General features: G+C 45.7%; 1 protein-coding gene across 6 annotated transcripts in view; it reads left to right on the top strand.

Annotated features, from left to right (window-relative positions):
• Nucleotides 1-20,810, top strand: part of zfhx3b (zinc finger homeobox 3b) — a 365,979-nt gene that overhangs the window by 250,209 nt on the left and 94,960 nt on the right. For all 6 annotated transcript variants that reach the window (XM_074617828.1, XM_074617854.1, XM_074617862.1 and 3 more), the window contains 2 exons: nt 16,925-19,438; nt 19,577-20,156. In XM_074617828.1, coding sequence (XP_074473929.1) covers nt 16,961-19,438; nt 19,577-20,156 — 3,058 coding nt within the window. In that variant the 5' untranslated portion in view covers nt 16,925-16,960. The remainder of the gene's footprint in view (nt 1-16,924; nt 19,439-19,576; nt 20,157-20,810) is intronic.

Raw genomic sequence — 20,810 nt, 5'->3', positions numbered from 1 at the left:
CAGTGTCTGACTAGACCTAGGGTTTGATTACGGTCTCCCATGGTCTTCCAGTTTCCCTTCAGGACAGTGAAATGTAAGACCTAAGCGCTTCAGGAGGCCAGGACAGTCCAAGGAGAGGCCAGGGAACAGGTGGTGACCCTGTGCAGCCTGGGAGTATATTATTGACCAGGGTCCAGCGGCTAGATTGATTACTTTATTGTATTGCCATGAACCTCAGTGGCCAGAGACATCTGGTTGACCCTGGCCGGACAGAGCATCGCAGTGACCCTCACCTTAGCTAAAGAGTTATGTGGCTTTGACCTGCTCCCTAATGGGGGGGTCTTGACCTGCTCAGCCACTGGCCTGAGTACAGAGCTAAAGTGGACCCATGCCTCACCCTCCCTAGTGTCAACCTAGGTAATTTAGAGGCTGGGGGTAGGCCGGGGTCTTGCGGGGGCCACCTTGTTTTTGGGCTGACTGTGTCCTGACTTTAGACCTCCCTCTGACCCACCGGTGTTCATTGTGTCAGCGAGACGGGCAGAGCCAGGGAAAATGTTAATTAATCTTCACCAAATTACACCGAAACGGTGGAAAATCAATACATCTCTATCAGATGTCCTCGCTTCCAGTTAATGGTTCCAGATAGATGGCTCATGGTGAAGGGGACTGATAGTTTGCAATGCTAAAAAGGTTTTATGTATTACTAATAATTTCCAGGTATAAAGAACATTCTATTTGTGTTTTTTCGCTGCATGTAGGACTTTCACATAACAACCTCGCGGTGCCGTGTGCGGTGCAGCACTTTTCTGGGCTGGATGCCACGTTGACTAACCTTGTGCCCTGTATAAACAGGGCGAGACAACAGGCAGCACAAGGGAAACAGCCTTTACTCTGGTAGAGGCTGTTTCCCCTACCATCACTTCCTACTTCCACTTAGCTGACAGACAGAATATCTGTCAGGCAGGTTTTTCCTGTGCTCTACATACTTTTTTGGTTGTCAGCTGCAGCTTCCCATTAGAATAAAAAACAACCATGCACTAAAGCAAGCTGGGTAAACAGTTGATTCTGTGATGCCTCTCCTTTACCCCTCTCCCTGTCTCTCCTCATTCATTGCCGTTGTTTCATTTCCTCAGTGGAAGTTTCCTAACATTTTCATCAAAAGATAACATCGTGCAAAAAGGGATGCTTAATTGTTTTTAACAATTTATGATACAGCTACTCTACCTATAAACAGCAGAACACATCTTCTCACTTTACAATGCAGATTTATTTTCATCACCATCTTATCACTTTGTTCCCCCCCAATAAATGGGAAGCATGGCGGTTGAGTGGAGAGGATTTGCTTTCTGTTTGAAGTGGACACTATAGTCCTGTTCAACGCAGGATGTGAGGCCACCTTTCTTTAGACTATCTCCTCACGACTGAGCTCTAGGAAACCCTCTTGTTCCATTACTTTTTGCAAAGGAAGCATTCCTCCAAGTGAACAGTCGACATAGCTATAGTCGACCGTTACTCATTTCATTCCCATCCCTAGTCCACACTTGGTGTCTTGTATCATTCTTACCTATTACCACAAATACCGCAGCTTAAAGTGCATCCTTGTTATAGAATAAGTGATTCTTTGGTAGTATGAGTTTCTAAGATGTTAGAGAGAACTACTTGCCGACTACAGTAGGTGTGTGACTCATGAGGAAGGTAGGGGGGCTGGCAGCAGGAGAGAAGAGGTAGGTCGTATGTTTTATGGGTCTTCCCTACATACCTGCCCAAAGAGGGGAATGCATGGCCGCACCCATGCAACTGCAGGCGTTGTGGCTAATTACCGATAATCATATGGTGATGGGCAGGACAAACAGATGTTCCTGTGAATACCCCCCCGCCCCCCTCTGTACTGTACACCTCAACACACACCATCCGCTTCTTTTTGTCGTACAAAAAAACATTTCTTAACCAAGCGAATAACAAACACGCCGGTCAACATTAAGCAGCTTTCATTAAGACCCTATGCACAGCATTTCTGATGCTTCTGCAAAAAAGGCGCATCGCACTCCATCACCCGCCCTCCTCTTACTCCGTCCCAATTAACACTCAGCCCCCATTACATTGATTGGGAGAGGTGTAGTATCGGCTAGGTGGGGCCATGAGCGCATTGATCACATTGACCCACCATGTGAACCATGAGAAAATGTTGAGCTGCACATTTCTTACTCCCAATAGCCGATTGAAAAAATTGCCAGTGGACATGAAGCTGTTGTATACTATGCGTGTGTATGTATTTATATGTGTGTGTGCGCCACTGCCTGTTCTCATTGGGCGTGGCTGTGCTGTGTTGTGACAGGTTTCAGTGTGTGTGCCTTCATGTGGTTTTAAGGACCTAATAGGCACACGCCACACCTCAACTATATTCTTTGGGGGCGCCTTGCTATAGAAGGGTTGGTCCCCCCCCCCTTTGCACACACACACTCCCTTAAAGGGCAAACCGCTGCCCCACCTCCTGAAGGTGCACCTGGCATCTGCGAGTCCATTCCAATTACATCTCCCCAATTACAGGTTATGAACCAATTAGTCACCCTCTCGTTTTACACTGCCCCTATCACTCTCCCTCCTCACAAATATGGGGGGCATCTGTCAGAGATGGGGTCCTATCATTGACGACGTGACGGTGCTGGCTGGTCTGGGGCATTTGCTGGTCAGTGTATCTCGAGGGAGATTATGTACTGTTCTTTTTTTTTCGGGAAGAGATAATGGTTGTAAATACCTACCTCATCCAGAACAGCTGTCTGGAACAGTTGCCTCAGCAAACTCCGACATGCACATACATTGTAAGAAACGCACACAGGGGATAATTTAAGCTGTCAACTTGTAATTTGTAGTGGCACTCAACTTGAACTTTCAGGGTGAGCCAGTTGGCCCTGCTCTAATTCTCACCTCCTTGCTAACATGTTTTCTTTCTCTGTGCGTGTGTGCAAGGAGGTGAGCGGTAGCACAAAATGCAGATAAACAAGTTTGCTCTTGTTTACATGAATGAGTGGGTATTTCTCTATTGCCGCTTTTTTATGCTTTGTTGCTATCTGTGGTATGTGGTGGATTTTTGTTTGTGTGTGTATGTGTTTTGCAGTGTATATGTCTGTCCTCCCAGCCTTATGGCTCCATTCCCAGCTCTAGTTGGCATGTGTAAAGACTCTTAGCTCTGCCCAGCACACTGGCATAGCAGCCTGAGTGGAAACTCACCGCTCCATAGCGAGAATCCATTCACAATATGGCACTGTATCTGGGCCGCTATTTAGTCTCACATGCATACACATGACCTTACACATGGGTGTTCACACAGAGAGCTCGGTGCGGAGATAACAGCTCGGTGCTGCTGTGTATAAGATATTCCCTCATCGTATGGGGGGGATTGAATGGAGCTGTCCAAGGGCCCAGGGTTAAGATTCAAAGTGCTTTGTCTGTGATCTCCCAGCTTTCTGTTTCCTTTAGTATTCTGATAGCACTCTTCCCACAGCTAGATCTTGTTTATCTTGTTTGCTGGCGTGCCTTTTCAATGTCAAAACAATGACATCATTAATTAAATTTGTATTAAATGTGCAGTTGTGGAGGACCACTAGGCAGTGCTGAATCTACTGCTACTGAGTGAGGTTTATTTCCCGGCGGGGGGAAAAAAAATCATGTTTTTTTTTGTCAGTGCATTAATATTATGTGAATATTATGCAAATGTGTTTGCCAATATATGTATGTGGCCACTTCAGCTTCTTTCTTCCTGTGGGTCACATCCTGTCACCGTCTTAAATTATAACGTAATGATGTAATGCAACGGGGGGGAGAAGTAAACAATGTAGACAACGTTATCCAATTCTTAACAAAGTCGTCTCTTAATACAAGCATCCAGCAGATGTCATGTTGTTGGGTCTCATCCTCTTTCCCGCATTTAGAATCAGGTCTTCTGTTACTTTACTCACCTCTGCCAAAGATAACCTGAAATCCATGAATGGATTTTTCTGTATTCTGCACAGTACACATAGCAGTTTTTATGCCCTTGACACATGCTCCCTCTGACAGACTGAATCAATGAATGTTATGTGTCATAAGAGTAATGCTGTGGTCCTCCTCACATGCTAGCTTTTTCCCTGCGTGAGGCGTCTGTCGTTGGCTTGAGCCCCTGATCCTGAAGCTAATTGCCCAGCAATGTAAATTACACTGCCCCCCCCCCCTCCATCTCCTTTCCCTTATTTCTCTTCTCTGTACTTTTCCCTCTTGTACCCAACACTCAACTCCACCTCAGCTCTCCATTGTGACTTCTACATAAGAGGAGCAAGACATCTTACAATGCCCATCTGTGAACTAAATCCCAAGCAGTTGATGATTCTTTATCGTCCCGCTTTAGCTCCCTTTGTCCCTTTTCACTCTCTTTGAGTGCTCTGTCTTCCTGCCTTTGTGTCTTGTGTATCTGTCTGAGGACTCATCCCATACATGTAAAGCCCAGAGTGAGAATATATAATATTCAAGTATGAAGCTCAGGGGTAGAGTGGTGGAAAAGCTAGTTTTAATATGCTTACACATGCATGCATCCAAGTCAATGCAAAGCTTCACATGTCCAATGGATGTAGATGTGTGCCTGTCCTCTGAGGAATGTGTGGGTTCTCTCGCAGTGTTTGACCTCCAGACCTCTGGGCTCACGTGACTGAAATTCCACTCACACACACACATATGCCACATACAGTACGCTCACACAACAAACATGCACTCAGCTACTTTTATCTTCTGGCTCTGAAATAGAACCTACACTCACTTAAAAATCTGTAATAATACCCACAAGCCCCCACGGCTCACAGATAAGAAAAGCCCAAAGATAAATGGCTACAAACAACACCCATTTAAATGTCGACTCTTCTGAGGCTGGTTGATCCCACGAGTCCGTGTAGCGTGGGTGCTCCAGTGTTCCCCTTACCAAGCCTCGCTTGTGCTACGCTGTGCTCAGCAGGCTGCCCAGCTGGGGCCCAGATGTGGCGGCCATGTCACGCGGAGCTGGGAGGCAGAAGATAAGAGGCCGATGGGTAGGCCCCGCTGCCTGGTTTCGGGTCTGTTCCGCAGCGGTTCAACTAGATGTTGCGGTCGGTGCGATCTGAACTTTGACAGCCCATGTCATGCTTAATGCCTCACTTCCCAAATACAGCTCAGTGGGGCTGATTTATATCTACCAGGTGCTACAGTGTGCGAGCAGCTCTGGGATGAGAGGAGGCATGTGGCCATTTCATTAAGGCAGATGAACAAGGGCGGTAGTGTGTGTGTGGAGATGAGGGGCAGGAGGCTGGTCTTTCTCAAATATAGCTCCACAAGCACTGTGGCTGTCACAACACTCAGACCAGGCCGCGCAGAGCAGAGGAAGAAGAGGAACTTACTAACACGCTCCGCATTTCTTAAAATATCACACCACTTTTTTTGCTTCTCCCTACCTCTCATCTGTCTGTTTCCCCCAGAGAGATCTTTGAGTGTGTTTTCCAGCACATGGGCATCTGCCTCCCCAGATCAAAGTGCTTTGGACACTTGTAGACACCACCGTGCCAAGTTTTGGTGCAAGCACCGAGCTGCCAACAGCGTTAATGGTCATATATTTGTTGATTTTCTTTCAGCAGTAAATATGCTTTGACTCTCCTTCTGTGCGCCCATGCTTGCCACCCCAAGCCTCATCTCTCTTCTGTGCAACACACACACCTTCTAGCTGTTCAGGGCTAGACATTATCTAATAGTGAACTGCTTCATTGTTTGCAATTGCGTTTTAGAATGGGGTTATTCTGTTTCCGTTTTGTAGTTTGATGGCAGCAGCTTTCCCTCATGTTAGACAGGTCTCCCTGGAGGTCTGCGGCTCAGAACAGAACTCCGATTTAGTGCATACTGTATGAACACTTATGATTACTACTGCATGAGGAACTGTTGTCTTTTAGTCACATTTTACCTCTTTATTTCCTGCCAAACTGTAGCGTTTTTCCCTCACACACAAGGGTCTCTGAACGCCGTGGTCGGCTCTGTCAGTGCTCAACGTAGCTACAGAAAATGCCGTTTGATGTTCCTCGCACACTTCAGAGTCAAGTGCTGAGGTGTCTTTCAGCATTGCCCTCCAGGCCACCTTGTTATACACTTAACAAGTTGTTTTCTTTTTTTGTTTTCCTTCCCTTTTCCTCTGTTGACAGTTCCTCATCACTGCTCCACTCAGAAGGAATGCACATCACCTTCCAAGGTTTGCTTTGGAATCTGTCCTTGTAAACTGTAGGGCAAGCTCCGCTCTCCTTTTAAGATGACGATTGCATCAAGATCTGATTTATGAGTGCTCTGTTTATAAACTGCCAGTGTAAAGATTAGGCATCCCATTGGCATGTAAACTAGCGCTGCTCAGTGGGCTTGTCTTCCCGAAGACACATTATTGTTCCTTTTTATGTCTCAATGAAATACTCTAAGATGTTCCAACAGTATGCAGCGGAATCTAAAATACAATTTGGTGAGTCTATAGAGTGCTGCAGGGATGACGTATTTTTGTAGGTCAACCAGGAAGTTAGAATCGCCCTGGTTCCCTCGACAAAAATACAATGGGATTTTTCCATTGGGTTTTGGATTATTGCAGAAAATAAACTCTGTGGAAAACAAACGTTTATGATAAAAATAGAAAAGGTCTGCTCGGAAGTTCAAACAAACGAAGGTGCTCTTTGGTAGGGAACAAAAACGTTCACAAAAAAAGGACGGTTATTTTATTGTGAAATTCAACAAAGACAATGCTGGCACATTATGAGATGGGTTACAACCCACGCCTATTGGCACAAACAGCCTTCTATTCACAATGAGATAGCCATCTGATTAAAGGCTTTTTAACGTCTTGCTTGAAGAGTGCCTGGGACCTTCCTTCTTTTGTAAATGTTTATGATACTTGCATGTGTTGTTCAGCAAGATAACCTTCTCAATTGATCAAATGAACGAACTACACCACGGTCACATGAATGCAAGTATACACAACGAGGCTGTAAAGGCGAACGAGTTGGCGTGATGACGTTTAGTAGTTTCATTTAGCCACTTGTTAGCAACCGCCTTTTTTAAAGACGCATAAAGGCTTCAAAACTCACGAGTGGGATATTTACTGACGTATTGTATATCGTAGAACGAAACATTCAAATCTCTTAAGCTTGTGTAAACCACAGACCTTATTTCAGGCATCTAACTAAAAACCCATTGACCTCCAGATGAGGGAACCGGAAGTGCTAAAATGCTTACTCATTTCCTGGTTTTAGGACTCATTCCTGCACCACTGTATTTTCCGTTGTTGGGAATGAGAGTCATCTGAATGTGATGAATGTAATTCCACCTGTCAGATTCCCTCCTGTTTATTCCCAATGAATGATCATGGTTAGCCACACAGCTCACTGTGAGCACTAACTGGAGATGTAATGCCACTGTGGCACAATGATATCCAAGTATAAGGAGTCAGTGATGTTCATTAAGGTAGGGATCCTTTTAATAGTCATAACAGGCTTGCTATTTCACTCCTTTGTCATTCTCAAATCTTTTGGAGTTTGAATCTCTTTGATTTTACTCTCTTTTGACATCCAGTGTCCCAACAGTTTTTTGTGCACTTCCTCTTTTAAAACACAGGGCACATTATTCTTTTAACTTTATGAACTCCCATAATTTAGCGGGGGAAGGGGGCAATAGAAAACACTTTCCCCCCGAGGTTTATTGTTTAAAACGGGTGCAGTTCTTTCCCAGGATAAGGGCTTCAGCTAAGCAGAGAGGAATTTGGGCCAGGCCTCATAAAAAAAGTATTTGTGTACCAGAAAGATTTTTCGCTTTTCCCTTCTAAATCTTTGTCATTAATGACTTTAGCAAATGTGAAGTGGGGAGTGAATGGTTGGGCTGTGCAGGGTCTTCAAAGGAACCCTCTAATTATTTATCCAGGATATCCTACTCTAGAATTAGAGGCCAGGTCACGATTGGCTTTCAAGCCTTTTTTTCTGCAAAGAAATAATTTCCACAGAATGGTTTCACTGGGACACCCTCTAATCCCTGCTCTATGTGCGTGTTGCTTGTGTGTGTGTGTGTGTGTGTGTGTGTGTATGTGTACACACACACAAGCATATGTGTACGGGACTGCACCACTCCTCAGTATGAGGTGCGTAAAAGAGATAGTCAGTCTCCATTTTCCACACATAACACAGCATGACTTTCCACATCTCTGCTCTCGCCCTGGACTGCTTTCACCCACATTACTCAGGTTTCCTGGTCATTTGGCCTTCACATGGCTTCTAAAGGGGATCTTATCACCCTACTCAGGTTTAGACACTTAACCGAACACTGGGCCTAACCCTCAGGCTTCTGGCACTGCCTCGCTGCTGCACTGCTGAGCCTCTGTGTGACTCAACTCATCTCATCATACCAATGCATGCACCTCAGAGGGTGTCCCAGCTTAACCACTTAACCACATTATAGATCTGCTGTTTTCTGTTTGCTGTATAGTCCAGGTCAGTGGACGGTCTTTTCTAAGAAAATACACCGTTAATTCATACTGTATGTTAGGGGTGGGAATCACCAGAGGCCCCACGATAGGATATTATCACGATACTAAAGTCACGATACGATGGTTGTGTTGCCTAAACTTCCCGTGAAAACTGAAGTTTATTTTGAAAGGACACATTGTATGCAACAACCATATATTGACACGCCGTCCCTGGTCCATCCAAAAGGAACACAAGAGGGGTACCCAGTGCGTCTGTCTCCGATGCCAAGGGGCACTGACCAAGCGGCGGTATTCGACGAGTCGGGAGAATGTGTTGTCAAATTATGATCTGTTTTATCTAATAAGATACAGTTTTCACTTTGTTTGTCTCAGAGTTTTCATTCACATAGCTTGAGGTCAGAGGTCAAGGGACCCCTTTTGAAAATGGACTTTCCAGTTTTTCCGCTCAAATTTAGCCTAACTTTGGAGCATTATTTAGTGTTCTTCCCGACAAACTACCATGACATGGTTGGTGCAATGGATTTCCGAGTTTCTTTTGTTTCATATGATGCTAGTATCTTCACACTAACTTTAAGACTGAGCTCGCTACAACATCTGAAAGACAGAATAGCTGTCAGGCCCACCGGCGTGCCGTCAGATTGTTAAGAGGTTAATAGTTTATATAATAAAAGCTTGATACTTGATGTCTGTGTATTGATACAATATTGCGATAATTTTATCCCTCACCCTTACTGTATGTTGGTGTTTTCTGAAGCTCCCTTAAGCGTTTTGCTTAAAGGAGTGTGTCCCTTTAAGAATGCGCTGCAGTGGATATTTGTCTAATTCCAGGTGCTAGTGAACCCTGTGTTTTACCAGGTGCAGGACTGGGTCATTACCGAGGTATTTGTTTTCCAGATTACACAGAAAGGCCCAGGATTATAGACATGTTATCCATGTCCCCTATCTGTCTGTCAGGGCATGATCCCTGCATGCAGCCTGGATCCTGCTCCACTGTATGCTCCTGTTTGCTGTCAAGCCTGCTGGAGATCCCTCTTAGACCACATCTCAGAGCTAGCCATGTTGTTCTGGGGGGCCACACCCCCCCCCTTCTCCCGTCTCTCTGTCAACAGAGGCTCGGTATACTGATCAGTGTCAGCTATCCTTAATGGAAGCAGAAGTAATGACATCTCCCTGTTCGCTCCAATCCCTGCCATTCCTCTGGGTCTGGATGGCAGGGTGAGGGAGCAGAGCGGAGTGGTGATGGGGTTGTGGGGTGTGTTTGTAGTTGGGGGGTGGGAGTGGGGGGTCAAATTTAGCCACAGCCCATTGGTTGCTGGACAGCTGATGGTCTCTCCGAAAACATTTACATAAACCCCACAATTGTGATAATAAACCGTTTTATCATTGGGCTCCCAATCAATAATGCGGCTTCTTAAGGTTTAATATTTCAATGGTATTGATCATTTTAACAACCGTGTTTGTGGTTGGCTTGCCTTAACTGCAGCGCTGCGGGAAGTTGTGTATGTGTGTGTGTGTATATGTGTGTGCATGGCACCATGCAATGTTGCCTTTTAGGCAATCGTTTTCTAGGATGACACAAATGAGTTTCCCGCCTACGAAAAGTAGAGCGATTCAATGTATTCACATTTTGCTCAGCTTTACAGTCTCCTGTACGTTCTGTCCTTTACTTTCAACAACATCCCCAAATAAGTTGTGGTCATCGGTTCTCTTAACCCCCCTCTATCACCCTCACCCTGTCACTATAGAACAAATGTAATGGAGTGGGTGCAAACAGAAGCTCCGAAAAGCACTGCAGTTAGCAGATTTCACTTCCATCCTCTCTTGAGAGAACGTCTGCTTCCCGCAGATATAAATAGGGGCAGATTTGATAATTAGTCGAAATGAAGGTCCTGGGGCTCAAAGACTTTGATCAGCACATTTCCCCCCTTGTCCCTGACCTTTCATTGGACATGTGTCTTTAGCTCTCTCACTTTCTCTCCAGCTCTATATCTCAATCTCACTTCCTCTATCTCTCCATCTTCCCTCTCTCTTTCCTGTTAATCTGCAAACAATACAGAAACACACTTCTACATATATATACATATACTGTATATCTGCATATATCTTTATGGGATTTCGAAATGTTTTACATTCAGAAAAATCTTCCCAAGGATCATAATCAGTGTGTTGTTTTCTGATTGATTAGTGCCAGACAGACCAGTGCACAAAGTATCAAGTGTTCTCTTGGCCTTTCTGCATTCCACGCTATGGGAAAGTCAGCACTGCATGCTAAAGGATGCGAGGATCCATGTCAGACTGTTGCAAATCATTCAATATCCATGTCTGTTGGTCTAAAATCGAGCAGAAATGGGGGATGTGTATCTAAATAATCTGATAAGAATTTGAAAGACACGGCTTGAAGTTATCTCTCCCTCTCTCTCTCTCTCTCTCCCTTTCTCTCTGTCTATCTTGCATTTTTACGGACTCCCCGCTGTGTACGAGGGCGTACCGCGTCTGCTCTGTGCACTGGCTTGCCTGGGGGCGAATGTTAGCTTGTGCCCGATAGCCCCTCTCTGATTATACATCAATACCTTAATTCCAAGGATAATTAATGCTCTTATAAATTACAAAGCTTTCTAAAACAAACCACACGGGACACAACAGGAAAATAATACAGTGCAGTCGTTCAATGTGGTTTGCAAATGAAGAACGATAGCTTGTGGCTGCCGTAATAAGTTAGTTTTGCAGTAATTAAAATAGCCCCTGCTTTGTTTTATTCTTAATCTGGCATCCTTCAGAAACCTGGTTGTCATTTTCTTTTTTAGTATCACTCTTTAAAGTTTCACTGCAACTTTTTGGGCAAATGTGTTTTTCTTTACAAAAACAGTAATAAAAAACAGCATGCATATTTAAATAGAATGTATTTTGTCTGCTCTCCCTTTTATATCTTCCGCTCTGTACTGAGGTTTGAAATGATATGAGCCATCTCACATTTGTGCTCCTCGTATACCACGGCAGCCCCCCCCCCCCCCCATGCTGGTTGCTAATTGGCGGGAGACTGGGAGCTTCCTGCTGTGTGCTCGCTGCTTCCCTTTGCTTTGCCACCCCACCAGGTCTTTCACCAACACTCTGCACAACCCAGTAATTAACCCACAGCTAATTAACTACTTCTAATTACACCAGCACGCTGTTTCTATCACACCCTCCCAAACTGAGGAAACAATCTAGTGCCACGTGTAAATCCCCAATGGAGGGTTTGGGAAGTTAGCTGAGCTCCGATCAGATCATTTAATCAGACTGCCCTGTGTGCGAGTACCACACAGTTCTGCACTGTGATTTCACTCTGTCTTAAATCACTTTTCTTCCGTTCTGCAATATGGAATGGATTAGCAGAATCTGATGGTGTTGCGTAAAGAGTAAAATCATTTTCAAGGTTCTATTTCAAGTCTATTAACAAAGGAGGCAATTGATACTACAAACAAATCAATTTAGCCTTTTTCTGGCCAGTATTACTAGTGCAAAATGGTTACTAAAATTGAGTGCTGTGAAACTAAAACAATCAGCACATTGCCTCCTGGGTATTTGAGTTGCTCATATTGTAATCAGCAAGAATTATTTTAGCTGTAAGTGATGTATTTGTTCCAACACTCGTTTAATGCACATACAAGACAATATTAATGAAATCTGTGAGCTCTCTGTAGCACCTAATGCTTCCAGGTTTTCGCTGGCTGTAACATGACAGAAGCCGCATGCTTCAGTTGTGCTATCTGTGAGAAATACTCCCAGACATGCCAGTGACCGGCCCCCTCTACTCGCACACACTCGTGTAAACACACAGCACTGTTCTTCCCCGCCTCAGACTCAACACAGCCACGGCTATTTCTGTTCCACAGACTGATAGCTCCTACTGAAGATCATTGATTTTACGGGAAGCCCTGTTTACAGGCTGAGTGCCATCGACCTGAGGTGACTTTTTGCCTCCTGCAGTTGGAGCAATACCGGAGCAGCCTTATGTCTGCATTAGGGGAATAGCAGACAGAATATTTACAGCATGCAATAAGCAACAATGCTGCACATGGTTAATTGTCTGATTAACAGTGCTGGGGATCAAAGAGAACAAGAACTCCGTGTACCTAATGTAATTATAATGGTGTGCTGTCTATAGCTGTGGTTGATCAACTTTTTTTTGGCTCACAACTTCATGACAAAGCTGAAAGATGATTTGCATTTTTCCCTTCCGGACTACTTGAATCACTGCCTATTATTTCATACAAAAATATTAATAAAGTAAAATAGTTGATTCATATTAATACTGTTTTAATGACAGTAATACAAGAAGTATATTAATTAGAATTTCATGCAGTTATTTGTTTTTGATTCTGTGCAGTAATTCATCATGTGAGACTGCCAGTTCAGTACCACACTTACATGTAGCATAGTTCCTTAGTTGAGTATCAGGTTATTAGATATAAGCTATCAGGCTACAGTTAGTTTTGGCAGAGAACAGAGTAGAGAGCAGAGTAGAGAAAGGCGAAAAAGACACACTTGCAGTGCAGTGTGTGAAATGTAAATCCCCTCACTGTAAGAGCACAGTATTAAAACCAGAATTTACTAAGCCATGTCGGGCATTAAAACGGACTTATGTTTAAGAGTGCAATGCATGCACGCCTTTTATTGGTGATTAATTGGAACAAACCTAGGAGATAAACCCGGGCCTCACTCTGCCTGAGGACTACAATGGTTCCCCCCATCAATGAGCATGTCCCTGGTGCAACATCAAAGGCCTTCCCCTGCTTTATCAATAAGAACCCTTCCTTCCCACATCTTCCTGTAACTTGCTTAGCGTTCACGCCATTGATTTTCCAATAAGCGCCCCCTTACCCTGCGGTGGCTGGCCAGGCTCTGTGATGGCTCAGAGACCAGACGCAGACAGGCAACATCACTGAGGGACAATTGAAAATCAGATGTGGTGTATTGTTAGGGGTCCTTTAGGCGTATTAAGAAACTGTGTTTTTCCATTTTAAAGAGGTGTTCTCCTCACTGCTGACACTGAGCATGCGAAGACGAGTAAGGGTCAGGGCTGCATCATGCCCACAGCCCAGCAGTGTTCACAGCTAGGGCTGAATCAGAGCTAATTCCCTCAGGAAACCCCGGAGAGCAGGGTCCTCTGGAGGCAAGGCCAGGCCTCCAGGCAGGTGATCAGGCATGCTTATAATCAGATGGTTCCTTAGCCTTTAATTCCTCCCTCAGTTGGCCGGTAAATCCCACCTAATGAAAGGACCCATAACTTATAACTTATCTCATTTTCCATCCCTACCAAATGACATCCAGACCCACTCTCTGACAGTATTCATTAGGGACGAGGCCTTTTTCACAAGGTTCAACCTTATCTGCTTTGCTACGGTGGTGGGAGGAGGTGGAGTATGACTTTTTATTGTTTTGTCAGAGGAGAGAGAAAGAAAGAGAGCAGGGGGGACCCTGGCATAAAGCCTTTGAAGGCAGGTGGCAGCAGGAGTGTGAGTCGTACAGTCAGGATCTGTGCGTCGGCATGCCTTCCTTCAGATCAGCTCAGGAATCCAACCTTTTCTTCCCTCTGATTATCTCGTATTGTCAGCTAAAGCTTGTTTTGGCTGCATACAGCCTGCTTATTGTCAACTCAGTGGGCCCTCATTACGATACAACGCAAGGACAGAGGCCACGGCAGGATCACATCAGCACTGGTGCCAGTATGCAAAAAGATAAACTTTATTACATATTACAGTATATAAGCTTGCATAATACCACTCAGCAGTAGTCACCTTTAGTGGGCTGCTCCATCATTCTGATTTGTGGTTATTAACACAGTCAGCACACCGAGACACCGGCCTCCTCTACTTCCCCTCTCCTTCGACCGCGTCTCTTTGTCTGTCTCCCCGACTTGTTTAGTGCCTCCCAGAGATTAAAGCTTTTCCTGCTTTAAACAGGTGTCACTGAGCCAGGCAGACCTCCGAGAGACAAACAGCGTTATATCAGTTGGCCCATCTGCGACTTGCCGACTCCAGACTATCCCATTGCTCATCAGTAACCACTGCAGGTTATTGAATTACACCATCTTGATTTTAAAGGGCAATCCTGTTTTCTGTAAGCAGTGGACACACACCAAGCTGGCTCAGAGCTCCAGCACTGATCAAGAGTCATCGTGTTATCCTGTCTACTGCTAATTGCTTCAGGTATCTTACAGCAGTAATAGGAATGGATGGGTGCACGCACTCACTACAGTACACTGTAGCACAGTGTTCAGACTCAAAAGACCATGCAAAGAGAACTTTAGAGGTCATTGTGAACTAACAATCTTAACCAGTAGTTGTGCATATGGGCCCAGTGTTCCCAGGCCTGGTCCAGACAGGCAGTGGAATCTGGAGGAGGGGCTGATGGGAGTAGATTACAGGAAAAAGGTGTGAAACACTCCATGCTCAGACAGGACACATGGAGATTCTTTCCTATGAGGCAGTCCTTTTTAGACAAGTCACATTTTCTGCTTTTTTTCCCATTTCCGTTTGTGCAGTTCATCCACATGCTTTTAGTTTGAAGAATCACTGTCTGTTTGACATGTGGCATATTTTTTTTTTTCCTTGCATTACTCTCGCTGCCCTCAGTCCATTTGTGTGAAATGGCTGTTGAGCTCATAGCCTCTTATTAATGGAGCAGATAATAAATACAGACCAGTAGGGCTAGTATCCCCTCACTCAATATGGCAGCCATCTCTAAATCATGTCTGGCTGTGTAAAGCAATCTTGTTAATAAGCCAGCCGGTCTAATATCTTTCATTTTATATGCAAAGCGAAGCGAGGGTCATCGGGGTTAGCTTCTGTGGTGTGTAAACAAAACAATCAGGTGGACCATACTGACAGAAAATGTCTGTCCCCGGGTATTTATGACAATAACATCTACATCATCTTTGCAGTCATATTGTAAATTTAACCAACGCCATTGCTTTTTCCATTATAGCGCTTCTTTCTTTATTGTTACTCTGCCCACAATATGCTCTTCTGGCCTGCTGTTGTTCATTCTTTATATAAAAAAAGCACATCTTTAAATTCTAAGTGCATTATTTTTATAGTTTGAGCACATATAGACTGGAGAGGTCTCAGGTATGTTGTGTGGGAGGCGAGCTTCATCAGACATTCATGAAGAGGCAGACAGACATTATCAATCTCTCCTCTCCCTCAGTGGTTAATATGTTAGGGTGTGGGGGTAGACTCCATTCTGATCACAGCTGAAATTTGCATCCCTAAGTAAATACGTAAATAAATCAAGTGCAAGCGGTGAATGTGCTAATCAACCGGGACATGGCAGTGAGCTCGGTGCCGGGAAACTTTGCTCATGTAATATTCAGCACTGGTGGGTTAAAGGGCAGCCCAGAGTTATTGGTTTCAGCCCGATTGCCCCCTTTAATCAATGTTGGCTGCATCCCTTTAATAAAATTATTAGCTCAGCAGTATCTTGCGCTATCATTTTATCTCTTCTGCGCTCTAAATTGCAGCCTGTGTTGGGCCTCTCAGATGCTCGGGGCATGGCCGGCTCCCGAAAGCTCAGCTCCCATTTATTATTTTAGAGGCGGAGGATGGCTGGAGTGTTTGAAACCAGGCTGAGCGTAGAGGTTATTGGATGCAAGATCTAAACACAGCTGCAGTGAAGTCCCAACCCAGCTTATGTATTTTGGGCTCATAGGGGGAAAAAAAAAAAAACGCCTTTTATTGCTCTTGTTAAAGTTCATACACATCTATATCAATACTGCACATGAATTGTATTCGCCTTATTCTTCTATGTACACAACTTGGAGATGGAGTGATAATGGTGATGCTGTTAAGAAGTTCTTTTTTTAGATGCAGTTTTCCCTTTTTCTTCCAGTTATGTAAATGTACAATGTGCTGATGGGTGGCTTCTCAGTGTCTAATTATCTCACAAGGAATCTATTTGATCCATTAAGTTAGCCTGTTTCTCCTTTTTTCTGACTGCAAGTTAATTAAAAACGGATGTAGGATTTGCAGAATATAAGATTAGGGGTGTTGTTTGGAAGGTGAAGATAAAAGATGGTACCTTCCTGATATGGCAGGAAGATGAATCACGGACGGCTTATTAGTGCTTGTCTCAGGTATTGTGTTTAAGTACCTAATCTAGCGTAATGAGCATGGTGTCATTTTTCCAATTATATCTCAGACATTTGTCTCTCACCCAATGCACTATACATTTGATTTTCTTCTTTTAAGCTCCCTATACATAGCGTCTCTTTCATGTTTTCTGTATCTGAGCTTTTCCTAATGGGCATAGTTATATTTTGGAAAAATATAAAGATTATGTTTCCAACATTGGCGCATGGTAAATGACGAGTTGTATGTGGTTATTTATATGAATCTATGTTTACATATGTGTACATTTAACATCCCAGATACAACAATAACCTCTCATCTCACCCTTTTTGTGTCTCTGCAGGCCTGGATGCGATGAACGCCTCATGTAGGCATCAGCATGGACAGCTGTGAGTCTCCTGTGGTTTCTGGGACAGACGATGGGCTCGGCTCCTCCCAGCAGCAGCAACCACCACAGCCCTGGAACGATCACTCTAGCTCACAGGTCCCTTGCACCAACCAGGCCCCTTCCCTGGACCCCCTGTCTCTCTCTGCTCCCTACCCTTCTCAACCCCAAAACCCCAGTGCGCCTCATGACGGGGTGAGAGAACCACAGTCCCAGCAGCAGCAGCCAAAACAGACATCACCCCAGGCCCACCGTGACAGCTCTGCCACAGGCCAGCTGCATCCCAGAAGAGAGGGTTTTGAGGAAGAAGAGCAAGAGGGAGTAAGCTGTGGAGAAGAGGAAGAATCCGAGGACTTAGATGAAATGGAGATTGACAGCTGTTTCCCAAGTCTTCAACCCTTTCCTGGGGTGCCGATGGCTTCAGGGGGCATGCCCACTCTTTTGCGACATCAGCCCACACGACAGCAGGGAGCACCTGAGAGTGGGAGTGAGGAAGGAGAGGAGGAGGAGGAAGAGGAGAGTAGTGACGTGGAGAACCTGGCTGGAGAGATAGTCTACCAGCCAGACGGCTCAGCCTACATCGTAGAGAGCCTCAGTCAGTTGATCCAAAGTGGTGGGGGCATGGTACCCGGCCTGCTTCCCACAAACTCTCTCACCACCACTGGGGGAATACCGGGGGAACCTGCTGGGACTTCATCCTCAGTCTACCCGCACATCATCAACACGTTCCACATAGCCTCGTCCTTCAGGAAGTGGTTTGGCAATTCAGACCAAGGTTTCCCCAATACCTCAACCATGGCAGGCCTAAGCCCTGTCCTGCACAGTTTCCGTGTCTTCGATGTGCGGCACAAAAGCAACAAGGATTACCTGAACAGCGATGGGTCTGCCAAGAAGTCCTGTGTATCCAAAGATGTTCCCAACAACGTGGATTTCTCCAAATTCGATGGGCTAGCCCTGTATGGCAAGGGTAAGCCCATTCTCATGTGTTTTATCTGCAAGCTGTCCTTTGGCTATGTGCGTTCCTTTGCCACTCATGCCGTCCATGATCACCGCATGACACTGTGTGAGGACGAGCGGCAACTGCTAGGGGACAAGCAGGCATCTGCCATCATCCAGGGCATTGGGAAGGACAAAGAGCCCCTCATCAGTTTCCTGGAACCAAAAACTAAGAGCACCTCTCTGCCACCGACCCTGCTCCCCATTAACTCTGGCCAGAGCTTCTATGGCACATTTAGTGGGGTCCATCTGGAGCCTGGAAGCAGCAGCAGGGGCAGCGAGAGCCTCCTCAACAAAGACTCTGACTCTGGCCTCCACCAACAGCAGCAGCAGCAAACCCCGCTAAGCTCAGTCCTCTCTCTCGGAGGGCTGAGCATTCCCAAAGCATCCACTCTTACCTCATCCCCAGGCTCTGCCAAAGACTCTAGTGCCCTGCCCAAACACGGAGGGAGAACAGAGGAGCCTGCTGGGAAAGAGGTGGCATGCAAGGGAGAGGATGGGGACACCGAGGAGCATGAAAACAAGGCGCACCTATCGAGCCAGATGGGGGGCTCGGAAGAAGAAGAGGAACTATTATTAGGGGAGGAGGAAGACGATGTGGAGGCAGGAAGCACTGCAGTGGCCTGTGGTGGTAACAGTAGCAGCGGCGGGGGTGAAGCGGGGGAACCAGCTGTCTCAAACCAAAGCATTTCCAAATCTCCTTTATTAATGCCTAGTAGCGCTCTCCAGCCTTCTGCCTGCACCTCTGCGGTCAGTTCCACACTCAACAGCAAAGATCCTGCTTCCACTTCCTCCTCTGTCAAGAAAGAGGGTTCAGCTGCAGACGGTGGGGGGAGGACCTCAGAGCTCCCTCTGAGCTTTAACTGCCAGGGGCCCACTGTTCCCACGGCAATGGCGGCAGCCGGCGTCAGAAGGAGCGAGGACGACACCGCTGGCACTTCCTCGTCACCTCTGTCCTCCAATGCTGCTGCTGATGAAAGTGCCAATCGAGATAGTGCCACAGCTCCAGAACCAAATGATTGCCCGGCAGAGGGAGAGGAGGAAAACGGAGCCCTTCTGCACCATCACCACATGCACCACCATCTTCATCACCTCCACCCATCATCTCACGGCCACTCGCACCTCTTCCCAGGGGGCGCCTGTGACCTAACGGGGCTGGGCGAGTGTTCACAGAACCACGGGCCTGGTGGAAGCGGAGGAAGTGGCGTAGAATGCCCTAAATGTGACACCGTTCTGGGTTCCTCACGCTCCCTGGGCGGTCACATGACCATGATGCATTCGCGCAACTCATGCAAGACACTCAAGTGTCCGAAATGCAACTGGCATTACAAGTACCAGCAGACGTTGGAGGCCCACATGAAAGAGAAGCACCCGGACTCTGGAGGCACGTGTTCGTACTGCACCAGTGGTCAGAGCCACCCTCGTCTGGCTCGTGGAGAAAGCTATACCTGTGGATACAAGCCCTTCCGGTGTGAGGTATGTAGCAAAGTTTTTTTTGGGGTTGCAATTAAAGATTGTGTTGTTGAGCCATTTAGGTTTATGTAGGATGTGAACTGATATTTTTAAAAAGCCATGTATCACTTTATTGAAGAGAAAATGTCCTATATTTTCTAGGTGTGTAACTACTCGACCACCACGAAGGGCAACCTGAGCATCCACATGCAGTCGGACAAGCATCTGAACAACATGCAGACGCTGCAGAATGGAGGCACCATTCCCTCTGCGCAGGAGCAGGTGTTTGGACATAACCCACAAGGAGTGGTGGCCGTCCCGTCAGTGACCCAGGCCAGTAGCCATCACCCTCCCCACCACCATCCGACACAGTCCTCCGCCCATATGGCTGGACCGTGTGGGGCCCCCTCCCCGACCAAGCCCAAGAGCAAACCCACTTGGCGGTGTGAGGTGTGCGACTACGAGACCAACGTGGCGCGGAACCTGCGCATCCACATGACCAGCGAGAAGCACATGCACAACATGATGCTCCTCCAGCAGAATGTGACTCAGATGCAGCATGGTCGACTCGGCTTGGGAGCCATGCCTTCGCCCTCGGAGGCTGAGCTGTACCAATACTACCTGGCCCAGAACATGAGCCTTCCACCAGGCCTCAAGATAGACCCAGCTGGAGCCGAGGCCCAGTTCCTGATGGGGAGCTTTCACCTGGATCCCAACATGGCGGCCCTGGCCCCTGCGCTTGGTGAGTTCCATTTCGTCTCTCTTGTTCTCAGAAAACTGTAAAAATCACCAAGTGCAGTTCAGAGATATTCCTTTTATGTGGAATCAGCAGTGGTGGAATGTAACTAAGTACATTTACTCAAGTACTATACGTGAGTACAATTTTGACATACTTGTATTTTCACTTTCTGCTACTTTCTACTTCTACTCCATACATCTCAGGGGGAAATATTTTTACTCCACTACATTTATTTGACAGTTATAGCTACTTGTTACTTTTTACATATAAAAACATATGATGCAGTACCATACTACTAATCTACCAAGTACTATACAAAGTATCTAAAAGTGGCTCCACATTGACCAACTGTAACATTAAAATGGTCTTACACATATTTGTTAGTGATAAAAGCAGAGTATTGGTAATCTAGAAGAAGAAGGCCTACTTTATCAATCCCTCTAGAGGAAAATACATTTAATAGAAAATATTCTATAAATAACATAACACTTGAAAGGAGACATTCTGGATAATGAGTGCCTTTTACTCCAATTCTTTCAGTACATTTAGCTTATAATACTTCTGTACTTTTACTTGAGTAACATCTTAAACTCAGGACTTGTAATGGAGTATTTTTAGATCATTGTATTTCTACTTTTACTCAAGTAAAAGATCTGA

This window comes from Sebastes fasciatus, chromosome 2, assembly GCF_043250625.1.
Source record: "Sebastes fasciatus isolate fSebFas1 chromosome 2, fSebFas1.pri, whole genome shotgun sequence".
NCBI classification, from domain to species: domain Eukaryota; kingdom Metazoa; phylum Chordata; class Actinopteri; order Perciformes; family Sebastidae; genus Sebastes; species Sebastes fasciatus.
Note: the sequence above shows the minus strand (reverse complement) of the source record. Positions and strands in the feature narration are given on the sequence as shown.